The sequence below is a fragment of the Neovison vison genome, chromosome 7 (genome assembly GCF_020171115.1).
Source record: "Neovison vison isolate M4711 chromosome 7, ASM_NN_V1, whole genome shotgun sequence".
Taxonomy (NCBI): domain Eukaryota; kingdom Metazoa; phylum Chordata; class Mammalia; order Carnivora; family Mustelidae; genus Neogale; species Neogale vison.
This window is the reverse complement of record NC_058097.1, coordinates 43582082-43604201: the sequence shown is the minus strand read 5'-3', so window position 1 is coordinate 43604201 and position 22120 is coordinate 43582082. Positions and strand designations below refer to the sequence as shown.

General features: G+C 37.6%; 1 protein-coding gene across 1 annotated transcript in view; it reads right to left on the bottom strand.

The window, feature by feature from the left end:
• The window catches only part of LOC122911597 (zinc finger protein 420), a 186268-nt gene that overhangs the window by 115782 nt on the left and 48366 nt on the right, over positions 1-22120 (bottom strand). The window contains exons 3-6 of the mRNA XM_044256441.1: positions 20375-20501; positions 20004-20090; positions 10690-10732; positions 9632-10611 (exon numbers count right to left, since the gene is read on the bottom strand). Coding sequence (XP_044112376.1) covers positions 9632-10611; positions 10690-10732; positions 20004-20090; positions 20375-20501 — 1237 coding nt within the window. The remainder of the gene's footprint in view (positions 1-9631; positions 10612-10689; positions 10733-20003; positions 20091-20374; positions 20502-22120) is intronic.

The window sequence follows — 22120 nt, the reverse complement described above, 5'->3', positions numbered from 1 at the left end:
TTGATAGAAATGTCCCAGAAAACATCTCACAGAGTTCCTTCTTTTATAAGCAGCTGGGTTACATCCTTCAATATTCTCTCCTTGCCTGATCATCACACACTCACCTGGAAGCAAGGTCCTTGTCAGCTCTCAGCCAATCAGGCCTCTTTTCCTTGCTCCTGTAAAGATACCATACCTGGCTTAGGAATGCAGAGTCCTACTTCCAAGAGAAATGGTAAACTGTTTTACTATGAGAGGCCCAGAATTCAAAATCAAAGAGGAAAGGTCATTATTTAGAGAAGATGGAGCCTCAGCCCCTGCATAGCTGCACATTTTCAACTCTACAGAGCTCAAGCTTTCTCTTTGGGAACATGGAAATGGAATATATAGGCTAGTTGAAAGGAGCTGAGAAATGCACAATGGGAAAAGCAAATATTCCAGAGGGAAGACTGAATTTTTAGAGACAGGCATGTTTACCGACTGAGATCAGGTTGTTATAATTTTCCAAAATCACATTTCTGTACAAATCTCTCTGATCAGAATCCAGACATTCCCATTCCTCCTGAGTAAAGTCCATGGACAAATCTTTGAACATCAGTCCCTGAATAAATAAATCTGTGTATTAATGTTATAATAAAAACAAAGGATTTCACATGGGAGGAGAAAAGATAAAGGTGAACATACAGTTGATAAGAGTGTTTATAGGAAAGGATAAATAGAACAAACAGGCTGGGTCTATTTACTGACATACTGGATGTCAGTATGATTTAATTTATGTTCTCAAAGTTTCCAATTCCTGAAGATATATCAAACCAACCATTCTCAGTAGGATATTTCCAGTATCCAACCAGGTTTGGGATGTACAAAGACCAGCCAAGTAAAATTTCTCTATCATGTGAAATAGTATAAGCCATCATTTAGTCTAATAACGCTTGGTATATAATTGTCAGTAGAGGGTAATTCCCTCTGCTCACTGTTGACCCATTTAGCCCTAACAAAGAAAAAAGGATCACCTCACAAAAGTATTTAGAATAAAATTTGATAATAAAAGAAATAGACAATCCTTTAAAAAATTAAGACAAAGATTGAAGCTTTAAAAAAATAAAAAAAATAAAAAATTAAGACAAAAACAGGTTGTACATAAAGTATCAGGAATCAAAAATGCAATGAACTTCTAAATATCACTGTTAAACTCTAGAAAATGATATAAAGACATATTTAGAGCAGAGTTTCCCAAACTTAGCCTTGTTGACATTTAGGGCTGGATAATTCTTTCTCTGGGGGGTGGGGGGTGCTGTCCTATGCACTGTTTGTTGGCAGTTTAGCAACAACCCTGACCTCCACTAGATGCTGGTAGCACTCTCATCCCAGCTTTGACAACCAAAAATATCTGTAGTCATTGCCAAATATCCCTGGAGGGGGTGCAGGTAGGAGCAAAATTGTTCCTGATTGAGAACCAATTTAAAGTTCAGACAAGAAAAGGCTCCAAATATTCCCCACCTGTTCCTATGCATCTTTGCTTTAGAGTAACAGGTTGTGCTCCATAAAAACCATAGAGTAAACCATCAAAGAGGTATATTGGGCATCCGGATGATGGGAAGTAAGAGTCACAGGAGAGAGAGAACAGAAGATTCAGTGCTACTGTGAAAGGAAAGTACCAGGATGACAGCTATGTAGCAAGTCTGCAGCACAACCACTGGAGTCAGGAACAGTAAAACAAAGGAAACCAGAAGAAAGTACTGAAGAACTAAAATACTGATGAATGTGACATAATGGATAATATTACTGATAGCCAAGTGACACTAAGTTTTACACATTCTGATGGGTTAGCACACAAATGTGAAAAACTGAGCAAATAACTTTAAAAGATAACTAGTTCCAGGAAAACAAACATACAAACATCATTCTAGAACTAATATGTCTGCTTAGTATACTACTTGGCTCAGCTCTAATACTTACACAGTAATAACTACATACATATACTATAGAATTAAGTAAAAATCATATTATAAAATAAATAAATAAAATCTTTAAAAAAAATCATATTATAATCCTGGTGAGAGAAAAAATGTGGGGAAAAGCGAATTTGCCACTCCAACACACAAGGAAGCCAAGGAATAATGACTGCTACACTTGATTCCTCCACAAACAGTAAAATGAGAATAGTTGGAAATACCAGTATAAATATTGAGGGCAGTTAATTGACTTAATCTTTCTTCTCATTTTGGTATTTGGCACTAATAAGACCTCTCTCTGACTGGGCTCTAACAAGGTTCTCAAACAACTTGGGCTCTGGTATAATTCAACCTGTAACTAGGCATCACTAAACTGTAACAAACGTTCCTGGTTTCTGAGTTCCCAAAATCTGTTGAAAGAGTCACAAAGAGGCTGAGGTCCTATGAACGCTGAACAACACCAACCCAAATCCCATTTTTTTTTACTAGACAGTCTGGGGAGATGATCATAATCTTCCAGATGGGAAGAGCACTTCCCACTCAAGTGCTCTACTCGACCTCATAGTCCAGGTAAAATAGATTCATTTAGCAAAGAATATCCACCTTTTCCTCCCTGTGCACTTCTGCTCTATCAACATTCCTTACCCCACGTGAAAAACAACGACTTATAGGAAAAAAAAAAAAGTCGTGAACACTTGTTGCCATTCGGAGGGGGCTTCTAGGCAACACGGCTGAGTAGATGGGATGGAAGGAAATGGTAAGGAGGTCCTGAAATAGATGCTCCTATCCAGAAAAGAGCAGGATAAAGAAGGCAAAGGCTCACTGTGTTTCAGGAAACAGAAAGGAAGCATCACCTCACCAGGATCTTGGCTTTCAGTCTTGCACCACGTGCAGTCGTCCTCGGGGCTCCCCTTCTGGAAAAGGGCAGAGTCCTGGCCCTGCAGGGCTAGCAGAGCAACGTGGGCCTCGATTCCCAGAACAACCCGGTTCAAAGGATAGTCCTATACTCTGCTTCCCCGTTGTCCATTCTCTCCACTTCACACAGATACACTGACAGGGATGGGACAGAGAATGGACAAATTCCGCCCGAGACCAAGGTTCCAGCTGCAGCAGAATGGCCTCTGGGCAGCTGGCCGTGTCTGGAGATGCCGACGCGAATGCCCCCTACCCGGCATCACCTTGCTTCTGAGCATTTCTCTGTCCCTGGTACAGCTGGGGAGCAGGGACTCCTGAAGACTAGACCTAGAGCAGAAAAACCTGCCGCAATCAAGATCCTGAGCTGGAGACGCGCCCCAATTCAGGTCCCATATCAAAGAACCGAGGCCACCTCTGTCCTCAAGAAGGAGGTGGCTCCCGGAAGCACAGCTGGTCAGTCCCAGTCGCCCCTACACATAATCAACCTCCCCATGTTAAAGGCGCAGCTCGCTGGTAACTCCGCGGCAACGAATGCACAAGCTGACCGGATATACGGCCTCCAATCGCAAGGTTATGCTTGTGCCCATTCAACCAGTGAGCCTTTCAGCCCCAAGAAGTCCGGCAGTGCGAAGAAGGGATTGGAGCTCAGCGGACGCAACAAGCAAAAGTACCAAGACCAAAGATAAAACTCTTTAACAAATTGCATCCGCGCCTGTGCGACTTGGAGGCGTTTGCGAGACCTGAACTACAATCTCCAGAATCCTTTGAGCGCATTCTACCCTTGACAGCACCACGTTGGCTCTAAATGCCTGTGCCTAGGGCCAACTGCCCTCCTTGGTGAACCCAGCGCTGTGAGATGGGTCAGTGTTCTCCAGAATACTGTTGCTAATCAGAAGTTAATGTTATTTAGTGACCACTGCCTGAGGAGCAGAAGGCTGCCAATGCCCTTGGCTCACTCGATCCCATCTGGGGAAACATTACTCTGTTCTACATACAGACTTTAGAAACCAGGGTCAAAAAAGTTTAGTGATAGCCAGAGAGTAGAAACGGATCACAACCCAAGATTGATTTTTTTAAAAGATTTTATTTATTTATTTGACAGATAGAGATCACAAGTAGGCTGAGAGGCAGGCAGAGAGAGGAGGAAGCAGGCTCCCTGCAGAGCAGAGAGCCTGATGTGGGGGGCTCGATCCCAGGACCCTGGGATCATGACCGGAGCTGAAGGCAGAGGTTTAACCCACTGAGCCACCCCGGTGCCCCGCCAAGGTTGAATTTTTTTAATGATTTAAAATTTTTGTCCATGGTTGACTAATTTTTGCATATGCTAAATAAAAGATAAATTACATAAGGTGAAAACTGAACACCTTGCAAACTTGTCTCCTGGACACCCAATATTCTCCAAGCAACCAGTGCATTCACCACCCTCCAACCACGACAACAGGTGTGCGGTTGCTTGTTTATATGTTTGTGTCTGATAAATATGGTAGATAAATATGGTAGACTTTTAACAAAAATATTAACTCATTATGCACACCTAAAATATTTGTAACTTCATATTAATATATACACACCTTGTTCTTTTAATTTACTATATCTTGTCCATTGAAAAGATGTATGATAATTTGTTTAACCAATTTATTATTGATAATTGACCCTACTCCCCTTTTGCTACTACGCTAGTGCCATAAATTATATTCTTGTTTCTTGTGGATATGTTTCCAGGCATCTGTTGCAAAAATTTTGGAGAAATGTGTACCTGCACTTTTTTTGATAGGTATTTGCTACTGCCCCCATTAAGTTATAGCAATTTAACTGTCCAACAGCAACATGTGTAGATCCCTGTTTATCCAGCCTGTGGCTAAAATATTATTTTTTCAGTCCGATAAGTGAAAACTACATCTCTAAATTATATATATCTTATTGGGAAAGGAGATGAAAATCTTTCCAAAGGAATAAAAATTCCTTTGCAGCTTTTCTTCTATATTTTTTTCATATTCACCTGTTTTCTGTTAGATCATTGGTTATACTTTCTCTTAATGATTTGTAGTACCTATTTTTGTTATTAAGTAATATAGACAGTTTTCCTTTTTTATATTAACATATAATGTATTATTAGCCCCAGGGGTACATGTAGACAGTTTCCTGTTTAATAATTCTCTCAGCTTGGGATTTATATTTTTTCAATAGTGTTTCAAATATCTTGCCATGCCAAAGTAGACAAATGGATTTTACTACAATGTCTTCATGATTTTAAGTTAATTTCACATTATTATTTTCTTCCATGGTTTTATCTAGGATTTTTTTGTTTCAATTCTTTTTTTAAATATTTTATTTATTTATTTGACAGAGAGAGAGAGAGATCACAAGCAGGCAGAGCAGCAGGCAGAGAGAGAGAGGGAAACAGGCCCCTTGCCGAGCAAAGAGCCCGATGCAGGGCTCAATCCCAGGACCCTGAGATCATGACCTGAGCCAAAGGCTAGAAGCTCAACCCACCGAGCTACTCAGGCACCCCTTGGTTTCAATTGTTAATCTACATCTTTGATCCATCTGCATTTTAGTTTGTTTGGAGCTGCACATTAGGGATCCAATTTTTTTTTCTCTCTTTCCCATGTGGCTAACCAATTAGATAATGCCATTAATTGTATAATCTATGTTTTACAGACATGTCCATATTTTACACATGTCCTATAAATTGGAATATTGTCTAATACAACCACATTAAATATACTTTGGAGATTTAGCAGTTGATCACACAATATTATAATCTAATATATGGTACATATTCAAATTTCTCCCAATTATCTCAACAGTTCTTTTAAGTTTTATTTATTTTAAGTGATCACTACACCCAGTGTGGGGCTGGAACTCACAACCCCAAGATCAAGAGTCACATGCTATTTCAACTGGGTCAGTCAGGTGCCCCCCAACAATGATTTTAAAGTTTCTTTTAAAATCCAACATACAAAAGTCATGCATTGCATTTAGTTGGCATATCTCATTAGTCTGCTTAGATCTAGAACAGTTCACACCTCTCTTGTACCTCAAAACTTCATATTTTTGGTATCCAGACTGCTTTTCTCCCCCAGAATGTTCTTCTACACATTTAAGAAAATTATTTCCCCTTGTTGAACTTCAGGCTAAATATTTTTGATAAGAATACTCCATGGGTGACATTGTACCCTTCCCAATGTATCATATCAGAGGCCACTTGATGTCACTTTTTCCCATTCCTGATGTTATTTCCTTAAGGTTGTAGTCAACAGTCTTATCAGTTTAAAAGTATACCTTCTCTTTTTATTTTTAAGTAAACTACGGAACTCTCAGATTGTTTGAATATGGATACAAATTTGTCCTATCTTTGTCATATGGCTACTAAAAACATTTGTTGTAAAACCTATACATAACATATACATATAATACATCTAACTCCTCAAGATTCAAAGGGTATTAAATGATCCAAAATGCCTTCATTATCATATAGTATCTTTCCTACGTGCTTGGATCTATAGCTGGATTTTGAAGTACTTCTAGTGTTCTATTATATTTTTGCTAGAGCTACACTCCTAATTATTATGGAGTTATAATACATCTTAATATCTGATGGTCCCAATTATCCAATTCTTCTCCTCCTTCTTCAGAATTGTACTGGTTATTCTGATTTCTTTATTTTTCCATTAGAATTATTTCATATGTCTAAAAAAATTCCTGGGTATTTTTAATTGAGATTACATCACATTTACAACCTAAGGAATTATGATTTTTCTTAATGATGTCAGTACTGCAATTCCAGATGTTATATCCTTTTATTTTTTCATTTTTTGATTGCTTTGGAAAATTTTTATTTATTTCACATAATGACTATGGACATTTCTGTTTAATTTTTTTCTTCATAGCTCATTTTTTTTTCTTCATAGCTCATTTTTTGTGACTACCATAAAAGCACTTTTTTTTTCCTTTGGGATCTTCTATTTTAAAAGAATATTTGTATCAAGAAATTAAAAATAGAGCTTCCCTATGACCCTGCCATTGCACTACTGGATATTTACCCCAAAGATACAGATGTAGTGAAAAGAAGGGCCATCTGTACCCCAATGTTTATAGCAGCAATGGCCACAGTCACCAAACTATGGAAAGAACCAAGATGCCCTTCAACGGATGAATGGATAAGGAAGATGTGGTCCATATACACTATGGAGTATTATGCCTCCATCAGAAAGGATGAATACCCAACTTTTGTAGCAACATGGACGGGACTGGAAGAGATTATGCTGAGTGAAATAAGTCAAGCAGAGAGAGTCAATTATCATATGGTTTCACTTATTTGTGGAGCATAACAAATGGCATGGAGGACAAGGGGCGTTAGAGAGGAGTAGGGAATTTGGGTAAATTGGAAGGGGAGGTGAACCATGAGAGACTATGGACTCTGAAAAACAATCTGAGGGGTTTGAAGTGGCGGGGGGGTGGGAGGTTGGGGTACCAGGTGGTGGGTATTATAGAGGGCACGGCTTGCATGGAGCACTGGGTGTGGTGAAAAAATAATGAATAATGTTTTTCTGAAAATAAATAAATTGGAAAAAAACCACAAACAAACAAAAAAAAGGGAAGCCAGTTTAATCTGTCATGTTTAAAATGTGTACATGGTAAAAGGTATGTATGGATTATTTCAAAAACAATGAAAAAAAGACAAACAAATACAGTGTGCCAAACACCAAAAGTGGAGTCAGTTATAGTATTTGACCATAAATGCTTGGTAAAAATGATGGTACAATCATATATATTAACACTATTAATATACTTAATCACATGGAATGTCCTATATGACATATCTTGTCATTAAAAGGCAATTTATGAGGCAATTTGAATAATGTGATTACACTTTAATAAATTTATAAAAGGATTTGTTCCAACAATTTGACAATAGTTATAGCCCCTTCAGGGGATGAAAGTCAACTCTATTGGATTTTTGTAGAATTTACAAATTTAGAGAAAATTATTATAATAAAATATCATATTTATGAAATAAAAATATTAATTTATACAGAGAAATCATTCTATCACTTTATCAATATTAAATATATGTCTTAAAGTAATGATATTTTGTTTTTTAAAAGATTTTATTTTTAAGTAATCTCTTCACTCAACATGGGGCTCAAACTCACAACCCTGAGATTAAGAGCTGCATGCTCCTCTGATTGAGCCAGTCTGGAACCACTTAAAATAACAATATTTTAAATGAAATGGTACAGATGCAAAGATGTGCAGGTAAAAGTTTATTATAAAAAGATCAATTGAAGAGTTTCCAAATTGGATGTTGGGATATAAAAAGATTAAGTCCAAGTTTATAACGCTAAAAATATAATAAAATGTCACAAAACTGTGCACAAATAGCATCATGAAATAGTTACTGAGTAAGTTGTGCTGTGTTAAGAATTTTGGTGATATCCAAGATATCAAATATCCAAATTCACACCCCAAAACCAGATAATCATGACAAAAATTGGGCAGAAGACATGAACAGACACTTCTACAAAGAAGACATACAAATGGCTATCAGACACATGAAAAAATGTTCATCATCATTCACCATGGGGGAAATTTAAATAAAAAACCACATCGAGATGCCACCTTACACCAGTTAGAATGGCCAAAATTAACAAGACAGGAAACAACAAGTGTTGGAGAGGAAGTGGAGAAAGCGGAACCCTCTTACACTGTTGGCAGGAATGCAAGTTGGTGCAACCATTTTGGAAAACAGTGTGGAGATTCCTCAAAAATTTAAAAATAGAGCTACCCTATGACAATGCAATTGCACTACTGGTATTTACTCCAAAGATACAGATGTAGTGAAAAGAATGGCCATCTGTACCTCAATGTTCATAGCAGCAATGGCCACAATCGCCAAACTGTGGAAAGAGCCAAGATGCTCTTCAACAGACGAATGGATAAAGAAGATATGGTCCATACATACAATGGAATATTATGCCTCCATCAAAAAGGATGACTATCCAACTTTTGTGTCAACATGGATGGGACTGGAAGAGATTATGCTTACTGAAATAAGTCAGGCAGAGAAAGTCAATTATCATATGGTTTCATTTACTTGTGGAGCATAAGGAATAACATGGAGGACATTAGGAGAAGGAAAGGAAAAGTGAATTGGGGTAAATTGGAGGGGTAGATGAACCATGAGAGACTGTGGACTCTGATGGTTTTGAAAGGTTTCAGAAGGGAGGAGGGTGGGAGAATGGGTGAACCTGGTGGTGGGTATTAAGAACGGCATGGAGCACTGGGTGTGGTGCATAAACAATTAATGTTGGAAACTGAATAAATAAATAAATAAATAAATAAAATACTAAAGAAAAGAATTTTGGTGAGAACAAAATAAATTCAAAAATTTAATGTACAACTTATGATAAAACAGTGTTTTAGCTATGCATAAACCAAACTACGTATAGCCATATAAAAACTAAAGTGGATTTAAAGTATTTTAAAATAGAAAAATGCAACAAAAAGATCTTTCACTTTTCTCTAATCATGATAAAAAGTTTTTAAAATTTAGAAAGGAATGAGCCTTTGGTAGAAGCCTTCCAATATTCATTTTATTCTTATGGTAGTTAAACCGTGAAACACATAAGGCATTCTCTATTTATTGTATTTCTATATTTTACCAATAAATTCTTAGGATTTCTTATATTACATATCTGTGGTTTCTCTTTCATTTCATGTTACCTGAAAGATATGCCTAAATGTCTTACAAAGCTTTCTTTCATACTATTTCTTACCATTATGAACCTTTTGGTGGCAATTAAGATTTGAGCCTCTTGCAAAAGCCTTCCCACATTCCTTACATTCATAGGGTTTCTCACCAGTATGAATTCTTTGATGCAGAATAAGGTCTGAAGAACGAAGAAAGGCTTTCCCACATTTGTTACAAGTATATGGTTTATCACCAGTATGAATTCGCTGATGCCGGGTCAGGTATGTTGCACAAGTGAAAACTCTCCCACATTTATTACATTCCCAGGCTTTCTCATCAGTGTGAATTTTCTGATGCTTTATGAGTACTGAATCTCTACTCAAGATCTTTCCACATTCCTTACATTCATACAATTTCTCATCAGCATGAATTAACTTGTGTCGAGAAAGTTCTGATGAACGACGAAAGGCACTTCCACATTCCTTACACTCATAGGGTTTCTCACCAGTATGAATTCTCTGATGTTGAGTAAGGTCTGAAGACTGACAAAAGGCCTTCCCACATTCTTTACATAAGTAGGGTTTCTCACCTGAGTGAATTCTCTGATGTGCTGTAAGTATTGAGCCAGTACTAAAGGCTCTTCCACATTCCTTACATTTGTACGGTTTCTCACCAGTATGAATTCTCTGATGATGAATAAAGGCTGAAACATTACTAAATGCCCTAACACAATACTTACATTTATAAGGTTTCTCACCAGTATGAATTCTTTGATGTTGAGTAAGGTATGAAGAATGACGAAAGGCTTTTCCACATTCTTTACATTCATTGGGTTTCTCACCTGTGTGAATCCTCTGATGTACTCTAAATATTGAACTAGTACTAAAAGTCTTTCCACATTCTTTACACTCATAAGGTTTTTCACCAGTATGAATCCTCTGATGACGAATAAGGGCTGTACCATTACTAAATTCTCTAACACACTCCTTACACTTAAAGGGTTTCTCAGTTGTATGAATGCTATGACATAGAAAAAACTGTGAGGCACTAGTAAAGACTTTCCCACTTTCCTTAAATTCATTAGATTTCTCTGTAGTAAAAAGTATCTGATGTTGCATAAATTCTGAGTCACTATTCAAAGACTCCCTACATTCCTCATATTCATAGGGTCTTATGCCAATATGCACTGAATGATATGAACTAAGTTTTGAAGTTCTATTAAGGGCCTTCCCATATTCCTTACAGTCATATAATTCCTTGCCAGTATGACCTTCTTGATGTGTAGTAAGTTTTGAGTCCTGTCCATAGGCATTTTTATATTTTTGGCATTCATAAGATTTCTCTTTGGTATTAAATGTTTGATGTCGAGGGAGAGATGTATGCTGAATGAAAGGGGACATGTCTTCAGAGGTACATGAGACTTGGCTAAAATGTCTTTCCTGAGATCCCTGTTTAAGTCCATGCTTTGTATATCCTTCCACTATAACCCATTGGGATGAATCTATTTTATAGTCATTCTTTTTCAGAGATAATTTCTTGTTCTCACACCTAGATTTATATTCTGAAAGAAAGCACATATAAAACATTCACTTTTGGAGGGAGGAAACTTATAAAACTTATAAAAGGCAGAATTACATTGAAATTAATGTTAATAATGCAAATAGAATTTATAGTTCTTATATGGTGGTGCAATTTGAGAGATAAAGTATAGAAATTGAAAAGTGAAATAGGACGTCATGGGGGGGAAGGGATCAGAAAAAGATGAAGTCAATGATTCTTTTTTTTTTTTTAAGATTTTATTTATTTATTTGACAGACAGAGATCACAAGTAGGCAGAGAGGCAGGCAGAGAGAGAGGAAGGGAAGCAGGCTCCCTGCCGAGCAGAGAGCCCAATGTGGGGCTCGATCCCAGGACCCTGGGATCATGACCTGAGCCGAAGGCAGAGGCTTTAACCCACTGAGCCACCCAGGCGCCCCGAAGTCAATGATTCTTAAATTTTGAAATAAATTCAAAGTATACTTTGGCAAAAACCCAAAAGTCTGATAATTTAGACTTTTAGAAGACTATTTAGATAAGTAACCTCTCTCATACATTCAGGGTAGTGAATAAAAATGGTACAACTACCATACAGGCCTATTTGCCAGTTTCTAGCAAAATTAGGTAAGCATTTTTCCTTGAGCAAGCAATCCCAATTCTAGGAACGCAAACCTATACTTTTGGGAAAGAATCTGAAGAGGTTTATGCAGAAGGTTATCCACTACAGAACTATTTGAAAGAGCAAACGACTATAATGACTCCAAATATCCACCAACTTAATACTACCTGAACTCAGTATAGTACATGCACACAGTAGAGTTCTAAGTAACTGTATAAAGAAATGAGAAGTATCTGTATATTCCTATTGAATGTACATCATGATTTTTTCTTTTCTCTTTTTTTTAAAAAAGACTTTATTTATTCATTTGACAGACAGAGATCACAAGTTGGCAGAGAGTCAGGCAGAGAGAGAGGAAGGGAAGCAGGCTCCCTGCTGAGCAGAGAGCCCGATGCGGGGCTCCATGCTGGGCTCGATCCCAGGACCCTGAGATCATGACCTGAGACGAAGGCAGAGGCTTTAACCCACTGAGCCACCCAGGTGCCCCAATCTTCATAATTTTTAATGTAGAAGAACAAGGTGGAGTAAACTGTATAGTATATGCTGCTACCATTTATATAAGAAGATATATGAAGATATAGGTGCTCACCTTAAACAAAACAAAGAAAGAATAAATCATGAAGTTTATGAAAGGTATACTATATTGGAAGGAATGAAAACAATGGGGATGGGTAAATTCAAATATACCACAAAAATGTAGGGGAAATTGGTATTAGGTGAGGAATATAGGAACTCTATATATTATTTTTACAACTTTTTTGAATATATAAAATGATTCCAAATTTTTTTAATTTATAGAAGAAAAAAAGTTATGCCTATAAAAACCATGAAAAAAGATGAATACCACATAGTAGTGCTGTTTCTATCAAACACTTCCTGAAAGGTATAGCCACAGTGATAAGACTAGACAGGAGAATTACGTTACAAGCACAGGAAAGCAAGAAGCACAACTGAAAATATTTACAAATTTTATGACTGTCTGCATGGAAACTCTACTAATTAGTTATATTTGCCATAATTAGTTATGGCAAAAATCAATATATAATACCAAGAAAGATAAGTCAATTTTATACATTTAAAAATTTTTTGCCAATGTATCTGTTTGGAATGATTTCCAAAACAACCTGTTCATAATTATTTTTTTATATTAGCATTTTTTTTCCAATTTATTTATTTTCAGAAAAACAGTATTCATTGTTTTTTCACCACACCCAGTGCTCCATGCAAGCCGTGCCCTCTATAATACCCACCACCTGGTACCCCAACCTCCCACCCCCCCCGCCACTTCAAACCCCTCAGACTGTTTTTCAGAGTCCATAGTCTCTCATCGTTCACCTCCCCTTCCAATTTACCCAAATTCCCTACTCCTCTCTAACGCCCCTTGTCCTCCATGCCATTTGTTATGCTCCACAAATAAGTGAAACCATATGATAATTGACTCTCTCTGCTTGACTTATTTCACTCAGCATAATCTCTTCCAGTCCTGTCCATGTTGCTACAAAAGTTGGGTATTCATCCTTTCTGATGGAGGCATAATACTCCATAGTGTATATGGACCACATCTTCCTTATCCATTCATCCGTTGAAGGGCATCTTGGTTCTTTCCATAGTTTGGCGACTGTGGCCATTGCTGCTATAAACATTGGGGTACAGATGGCCCTTCTTTTCACGACATCTGTATCTTTGGGGTAAATACCCAGGAGTGCAATTGCAGGGTCATAGGGAAGCTCTATTTTTAATTTCTTGAGGAATCTCCACACTGTTCTCCAAAGAGGCTGCACCAACTTGCATTCCCACCAACAGTGTAAGAGGGTTCCCCTTTCTCCACATCCTCTCCAACACATGTTGTTTCCTGTTTTGTTAATTTTGGCCATTCTAACTGGTGTAAGGTGATATCTCAATGTGGTTTTAATTTGAATCTCCCTGAGGGCTAATGATGATGAGCATTTTTTCATGTGTCTGATAGCCATTTGTATGTCTTGATTGGAGAAGTGTCTGTTCATATCTTCTGCCCATTTTTTGATGTGTTTGTCTGTTTCATGTGGGTTGAGTTTGAGGAGTTCATTATAGATCCTGGATATCAACCTTTTGTCTGTACTGTCATTTGCAAATATCTTCTCCCATTCCGTGGGTTGCCTCTTTGTTTTTTTAACTGTTTCCTTTGCTGTGCAGAAGCTTTTGATTTTGATGAAGTCCCAGAAGTTTATTTTCGCTTTTGTTTCCTTTGCCTTTGGAGACGTATCTTGAAAGAAGTTGCTGTGGCTGATATCAAAGAATTACTGCCTATGTTCTCCTCTAAGATTCTGATGGATTCCTGTCTCACGTTGAGGTCTTTTATCCATTTTGAGTTGATCTTTGTGTACGGTGTAAGAGAATGGTCGAGTTTCATTCTTCTACATATAGCTGTCCAGTTTTCCCAGCACCATTTATTGAAGAGACTGTCTTTTTTCCACTGTATATTTTTTCCTGTTCTGTCGAAGAGTAATTGACCATAGAGTTGAGGGTCCATATCTGGGCTCTCTACTTTGTTCCACTGGTCTATGTGTCTGTTTTTATGCCAGTACCATGCTGTCTTGGTGATCACAGCTTTGTAATAAAGCTTGAAATCAGGTAAGGTGATGCCGCCAGCTTTATTTTTGTTTTTCAACATTTCCTTAGCGATTCGGGGTCTCTTCTGATTCCATACAAATTTTAGGATTATTTGCTCCAGCTCTTTGAAGAATGCCAGTGGAATTTTGATCGGAATGGCATTAAAAGTATAGATTGCTCTAGGCAGTATAGACATTTTAAAAGAAAACCAGGACAGGGTGCCTGGGTGGGTCAGACAGTTGAGTGTCCAACTCTTGATTTTAGCTTAGGTCATGATCTCAGGATCATGAAATGGAGCTGGCCTCAGGCTCCAAGTTGATTGGAGCCTGCTTAAGACTTTCTCTCTCCCTCTGCCCTTCCCCCCACTTTTGTAATATTTCATGTAAAAGAGGGAAGGAGAATTGGGAATATAAATATAAACATGTTCTATTTCTGAAAAAATAAAGGCTGAAAGGATTAATCAGACTACCCCAAACCCCCTCTTTCCAAAAAGTTACCTAGAGAGAGAGTGGAAATGAATGAAGCAGATAGGATTGCAAACCTAACTTTAAAATATATATATAAAAGATTTTATTTATTTATTTGACAGTCAGAGATCACAAGTAGACAGAGAAGCAGGCAGAGAGAGAGGAGGAAGCAGGCTCCCTGTTGAGCAGAGAGCCCGATGTGGGGCTCGATCCCAGGACCCTGGGATCATGACCTGAGCTGAAGGCAGAGGCTTTAACCACCGAGCCAAACAGGTGCCCCTCTAAGTATATCTTTATATTGACTTTTAAAGCATATAAGTGCTTTATATATTCCAATTATAAACTAAAAATAATCTAAACTTAACAGTTAAGATAAATGGTATATTAAGTTGAAAATGCACAAAAAAAGAATTAATCTAGCCACTTTTTGAACTGTAATCTGACTAGAAATCCTTGGTGTAACATAGTCTAAGGGAAAAATGAAAAGGAAAGGAAAAGAAAACTGTAATAATTGTTGAATATGATTTCAGGTAGGTTTTTCTGTCAGTAGTTGTGCTAGTATACTAATTTTGAAACTATTCTCTGGTTTTAGAAAGGAAGACTTGAATAAATATACTCATGTTGTGGGAAATAGGATTTTCCACAGTTCAAGAAAAAGTTACAAAACATAGAAAAGTGAGACAGAATCTTGTCTTTTGGAGTTCAATTAGAGTTATTAGTATGATCCAGTTATAAAATGTTCTTTTCTAAGATTTTATTTATTTATTTATTTATTTGTCAGAGAGAGAGAGAGAAAGAGAGAGAGAGCACACAAGCAGGCAGAGTTGCAGGCAGAGGCGGAGAGAGAAGCAGGCTCCCTGCCGAGCCAGGAGCCTGATACGGGACTCGATCCCAGGACTCTGGGATCATAACCTGAGCCAAAGGCAGCGGCTTAATCAACTGAACCACCCAGGCATCCCTAAAATGTATGTTCTCTGTCTCTTTCTACTTAATGGATATAAAAGTAATGACAATCCAGTAGTAATGAATGCATTGACATACTGGTCAATGAACACCATTTCCTAATAAAAGAAACTAAGGCTTCGTAATGAGTTGGCTTATTCCAAGTTGGGGGAAAGAAAAATACAAGATGAGATTGGAACATATTTTTGTGCCAGAAAACAAGAAGGTCTTTAAAGACTCATGCATACGTGAAAAAGGATGCAGAAGCCAGCTGCAAGGGGCTTTCAATGGCCAACTATGAATGACAGTTTAATCATCAAAAAGAAGAATGAGGGGCGCCTGGGTGGCTCAGTGGGTTAAGCCACTGCCTTCGGCTCAGGTCATGATCTCAGGGTCCTGGGATCGAGTCCCGCATCGGGCTCTCTGCTCAGCAGGGAGCCTGCTTCCTCCTCTCTCTCTCTCTGCCTGCCTCTCTGCCTACTTGTGATCTCTCTCTGTCAAATAAATACATTAAAAATCTTTTAAAAAAATTTAAAAAAAGAAGAATGATTATAATTGGTTATAAGATATTGATTTTTAAAAGAATCAATGAAAAAAAAGAATCAATGAATCTGTAGTGTTTCTCAACAAAAGTGGAGAGGAGAAGCTTTGTTTTTTTTAAACAAAGCAAGACCAACTAATAAATGCAGAAAAGATGTGATATAATTAGAAATTCACTTTTCCCAAAGCTCAGTGTAATTTGTTTTGAATAAGAACCAATGAATACCAAACATTTTGGGTAAAAGATTTATACAGGACAATTATACAGTCTCCAAGTATCACTGCACAGATTATTTAGTAGTGATAAGGGGGGAAATGTACCTTTCCAATGAAAGACCTGGTAGTCATCTTCAACCACCACCTGATCAAAATTATCATCACTGTAATGAGAAGACTTGACTTTGTCTCCTGGTATAATGAATTAAGAAGTGCATGACCCTAGGGGAGCCTGGGTGGCACAGTCAATTAAGCATCTGACTCTTGGTTTTGGCTTAGGTTGTGATCTCAGGGTCCTGAGATGAGCTGCACATTGGGCTCTGCACTCCCTTCAGAGTCTGCTAGGGATTTTCTCTTCCTCTCCCTCTGCTCCTCCCATTTGAGCTCCATCTCTCTCTAAAAAATAAATATCTTTTTTCATTATTATTTTTAAATATTTTATTTATTTAAGAGAGAGAGAATGAGAGAGAGAAAGATTGAGAGGGGAGAGGTCAGAGGGAAAAGAAGACTCCCCAGCGAGCAGGGAGCCTGATGTGGGACTCCATCCCGGGACTCCAGAATCATGACCTGAGCCAAAGGCAGTTGCTTAACCAACTGAGCCACTCAGGTACCCCAGATCTTTTTTTCTTACGTGTACAAACTTAATTAAATATCAGATCAGATAAAATTGCCTAATGTGAATCTAATCATGGGGTTGCAATTAGATAAATCCTGAATGTAAAACATTACAGGACAATTTGTCTTTCACTATTAAAAATATTATTTTGAAAAACAACAAAAAATAGGCAAAATATTGTTCTTGATTCCAAGATTAAAACAACATAGAATAATTTATTTTTAAAAAGGTGCAAATTTGGGGTGCCTGGGTGGTTCAGTTGGTTATGCATCTACATTTGGCTCAGGTCATGAGGGCTCTGGGATGGAGCCCTTCCCACCCCCCAGGCTCCCTTCTCAGTGGAGAGCCTACTTTTCCCTCTCCTCCCTGCTTGTGCTCTCTTTCGCTATCACTGTCACTATCTCTGTCTCTCTCTCTCTCTCTCTCTCTCTGTCTCAAATAAATAAATAAAATCTTTAGCACTGGGTGTGGTGAAAAAATAATGAATACTGTTTTTCTGAAAATAAATAAATTGGAAAAAAAAATCTTTTTTAAATAAGGTACACATTCCTGAAGGTGATGCAAAAAATTGAACATATGCATTATATACATGGCTGGAAAAAAACCTTTAAAATTGTCTTTAAAAAAATCAATCAAAAATATGAGAAAAATTTATTTACAAAAGAATGTATAGAAGAAAGAAAGTTTCAATTAGAAATTCAAATTGGAGGGCCCTTGGGTGGCTCAGTGGGTTAGGCCTCTGCCTTTGGCACAGGTCATGATCTCAGGGTCCGGGATCAAGCTCCACATCAGGCTCCCTGCTCAGTGGGAAGCCTGCTTATCCCTCCCCCCCCCACCGCTTGTGCTTCCCCTCTCCCTGAGTCTCTCTCTGTCAAATAAATAAAATCTTAAAAAAAAGAAATTGTTTTTCAGACTAGTCTGAGGGGTTTGAAGTGGCGGGGTGGTGGGAGGTTGGGGTACCAGGTGGTGGGTATTATAGAGGGCACGGCTTGCATGGAGCACTGGGTGTGGTGAAAAAATAATGAATAATGTTTTTCTGAAAATAAATAAATTGGAAAAAAAAGAAATTGAAATTGGAAGAATCTGGAAGACAACCTCATTATCTAAGTATATTCATATTATAATATTGATATATCTAAAAGATTGTTAAGAAAGGAAGGTATATGATGTAGTGTTTTAGAGAAAATTCATGATGCATTTATATGCATCTAATGTTTATATGTAATATAAATGCATGTAGTATGTGTGCTATGGTTGACTATATACGGGACCTAAAAACTCACTTAACAATTGATTTTAAAAAGTTAACTTCTATCTGTTCACCTGCATTTCAGATGAAATCATGTCCACTATATCTACTCCCCTTTGATTTAACTTGGAGAGGAAAAATAGCTTAGGAGCTAAGAGACATATAACTTATTTCTAACTCTTACTAGTTGTTGACCTTGGACAGGTTACTTCAAGTGTCTCTGTCTCAGTTTCCTCTTCTGTAAATAGGAAAAAATAGTATTTTTGAAAAATAAAAATCTAATCATGTCACAGCTCTGCTTAAATCTACTTATTTCCATCTCACTCAGAAAAAGTTCAACCACAGTTTACAAGGTCATTATAAAATGACTCTTTCCAGCATATATCTTTCTGATCAAAGATCACAGATTCTCTCCTCTTTGTTTACTCACTGCCCCCATACTGGCCACCTTTGGGCTCCTTATACACAATGAGACTGCCTGCCTCAGGACTTTTGTACTTACTGTGCCCTCTATTATGAATCATCCATGTTTATGACCTTTTCCTTCTCTCCCATTCTGTTTTATGATGATTACATGCATCACGCAATTGCTTGATCCTCCTCCTTCGCCTCAATCTCTTCTTGTTTGCAACCTCTGCTATCCCACTGCAAGCACATAACTTTTATACCCAAAACTCTACCATGGTGACTGAAATCACTCCCAAGACTCCAACCATCCATTATAGCTCTGTGAGGCTTTTCCACTTTTCGATCTTTAGCCATTTTTCGTGGTTGTGGTATTTGAACTGCAATTAATTTTACAATTACAATTAATTCTACATTTTGAAAGATTTTTATGTATTTTTAAAAGTTTTTTATTTAAGTTTCAGTGAGTTAAAATGCAGTGTAGTATTAATTTCAGGTGTGTAATATAGTGATTCAACACCTGCATGTAATACCCCATGTTCATCACAGCAAATGCACTCCTTAATCCCCATCACCTACTTTTCTCAAACCCTAGGCTATAAGTTTCTTAGTAGCTGATATATTTTATAATATCTATATCTCCCAGAAAATTATTCTTCAGTGGTGCCTGGGTGGCTCAGTAGGTTAAGCCTCTGCCTTCGGCTCAGGTCATGATCTCAGGGTCCTGGGATTGAGCCCTACATCAGGTTCTCTGCTTAGCAGAGAGCCTGCTTTCCCCCTTCTCTCTGCCTGCCTTTCTGTCTACTTGTGATCTCTCTCTCTCTGTCAAATAAATAAATAAATAAAATATTTTTTAAAGAAAATAAAAATATTCTCTATAACATAGAATATAATGAAATTTTGGCTGAAAGAATGAATACATGAACCTGAACATATTTAATACCAAAATGTTTAAAGGAGTGACACGTGTATAGACCAAAAGGAAAGAGAGAGAGAACTAGGGAATGGGAATTAGATCTTACTTAAAAGTAGATGTTTCTCATTAGAATCACCTACAAGAATAGGCAGAAAATATGAGAGAAAAGAAGCATGAATAGTATCAGGGAGAAGGTGTGGGCATTTGGAAGTTCATGATAACTTTACTTTTCTTAATAGTTGTAGGCCTTTTAGGGGAGATTCCTCCAAATATCTCAAAGATGTGGTCTCTTCACTGAACAGGTTTAGATCCTACATTCCTTTTCCCTTATATAATCGTCAGTCACTTACCTAGGTACAAGCCTCTTGTCAGCTCACTGTCAAAAACACTCCAAGGCTCCTTGCCTTGCTCCAACAACGAGATCACATCTGGCTTAGGAATGCAAAGACCTACTCAGAAGAAAGGAGACTTTTTAGGTTGTAGGTGTCCCAGGACACAAATCCTATTCTGTGATCAGCAAATAAATTGGAAGGGCCACAAAAAAGCAGAGAAGGTGGAGCTTTAGCCTTAGGTCCAATGAAGCTATACATTCCCAACTCTACAAAGCTCAAATCATGTCTGTTGGAACAGGGAGAAGAAATGGATAGGATATATGAAAGGAGTTGAGAAAGTCTTCTCAGGGGAAGCAAATGTTCCAAAGGGCACTAGACTTTTTGGACAAAGGTATACTTACCGACTGAGACCAGGTTGCTATAATTCTCCAACATTACATATTTGTATAAATTCCTTTGAGTTGAGTCCAGGCATTCCCACTCTTCCTGAGAAAAGTCTATAGACACATCCCTGAATATCAGAAATCCCTGAAAAAAAAAAGGCTCTGAGTTACACTCATGTAATGAAAATAAATGACTTCAAGGTAGGAAAGATGAGAAACATAAAAGGAGAAATAAAGGTGAGTTTTACAGAGAAGGAGAGAAATGGAGCACAAACCGGTTAGGCTCAATACCTGTGATGTGGTTGAAAACTAGAGTTAGTTTTAATCAATGAGCAGGCCTCACATAACCCAACTCCTGCAGATAAAAACTCCTGTGCACAATGAGAGAAATTCCAAGATCCATTCTCATTTAAAATTATACTAAATCCAATTAAGAGGAATATCCAGTTAAACAGCTATCTGGTATATAGTATATTCTCAGTAAAGAGAAATACCCTTACACGTCCCTTTCCCCCTTGAAAAATCAAGTTATAAATAATTAGTAAACTCTTGGAAGGGTATGAGAGGATAAAATTTTGGAATAGTAAGAATATAAAGAAGATCCTGATGTTTTCAACAATAGAAAGCAGGTCACATGAAAGGTACCAGAAAATAGAAACACAATGTTCTGCAAAATAGTGTCCTGAAGGGGCACCTGGGTGGCTCAGTTGGTTAAGTGGCTGCCTTCAGCTCAGATCATGATTCTAGGGCCTTGGGATCGAACCCCACATTGGGCTCCCTTCTCAGCAGAGAGCCTGCTTCTCTCTCTCTGCCTGCCCCTCTGCTTACTTGTGCTATCTCTCTGACAAATAAGTAAATAAATAAAATCTTTAAAAAAAATAGTGCCCTGAAGAAATAAAACAAAATTTAAAATGTAACAAATTTTGCAATACTGGGAATGAACTGTTGACTAGAGTCATTTATCCAGCCAAAATTCACACAAATGTATGGTTGTATAAATCATTTCTAGAGAAGCAAAGAATCAAATATGTATCTCCTATGTACCTTTTCTATTTTGTTGTTTTTTATTCTTTTATTTATTTTATTTAAATTCAGTTAGCCAACATATAGTAATTATTTTATTTAAACCAGATTTTTCAGTTTATTGACGTACAATCGACAAATGGATTATATATGCTTAAAGTGTATAACGTGATGATTTGACATATGTATACTTTGTGAAATGATTACCACAATTGGGTTAATTAACACATCCATCACCTCACATAGTTACCGTGTGTGTGTGTGTGTGTGTGGTGAGAACACTTAAGGTCTACCCTTTTTTTTAAGATTTTATTTATTTAAGAGAAAGAGAGGGAGAGAGCACAAGCAGGGGAGAGGGGCAGAGGGAGAGGGAGAAGCAGACTCCTTGCTGAGCAGATCCCAGCACCCTGGGATCATGACCTGAGCCAAAGGCAGATGCTTACCAATTGAACCAACCAGACACCCCAAGGTCTACACTTCCAGCAAATTTCAAGTACATAACACAGTATGATTAAGTATAATCATCATGAGGTACATTAGATTCCCAGAGTTTATTCATCTATAACTGAAGGCCTGTACCCTTTGACCAGCATATCCCCACCTCCTCCAACCCAGTTCTTAGCAACCTCCACTTTATTCTTTTTAAGTGAATTGGACTCTTTTTTTTAATCTCACACATAAGTGAGATCATTACAGTATTTGCTTTTCTCTGGCTAATTTCACTTAGCATGATGTCTTCTA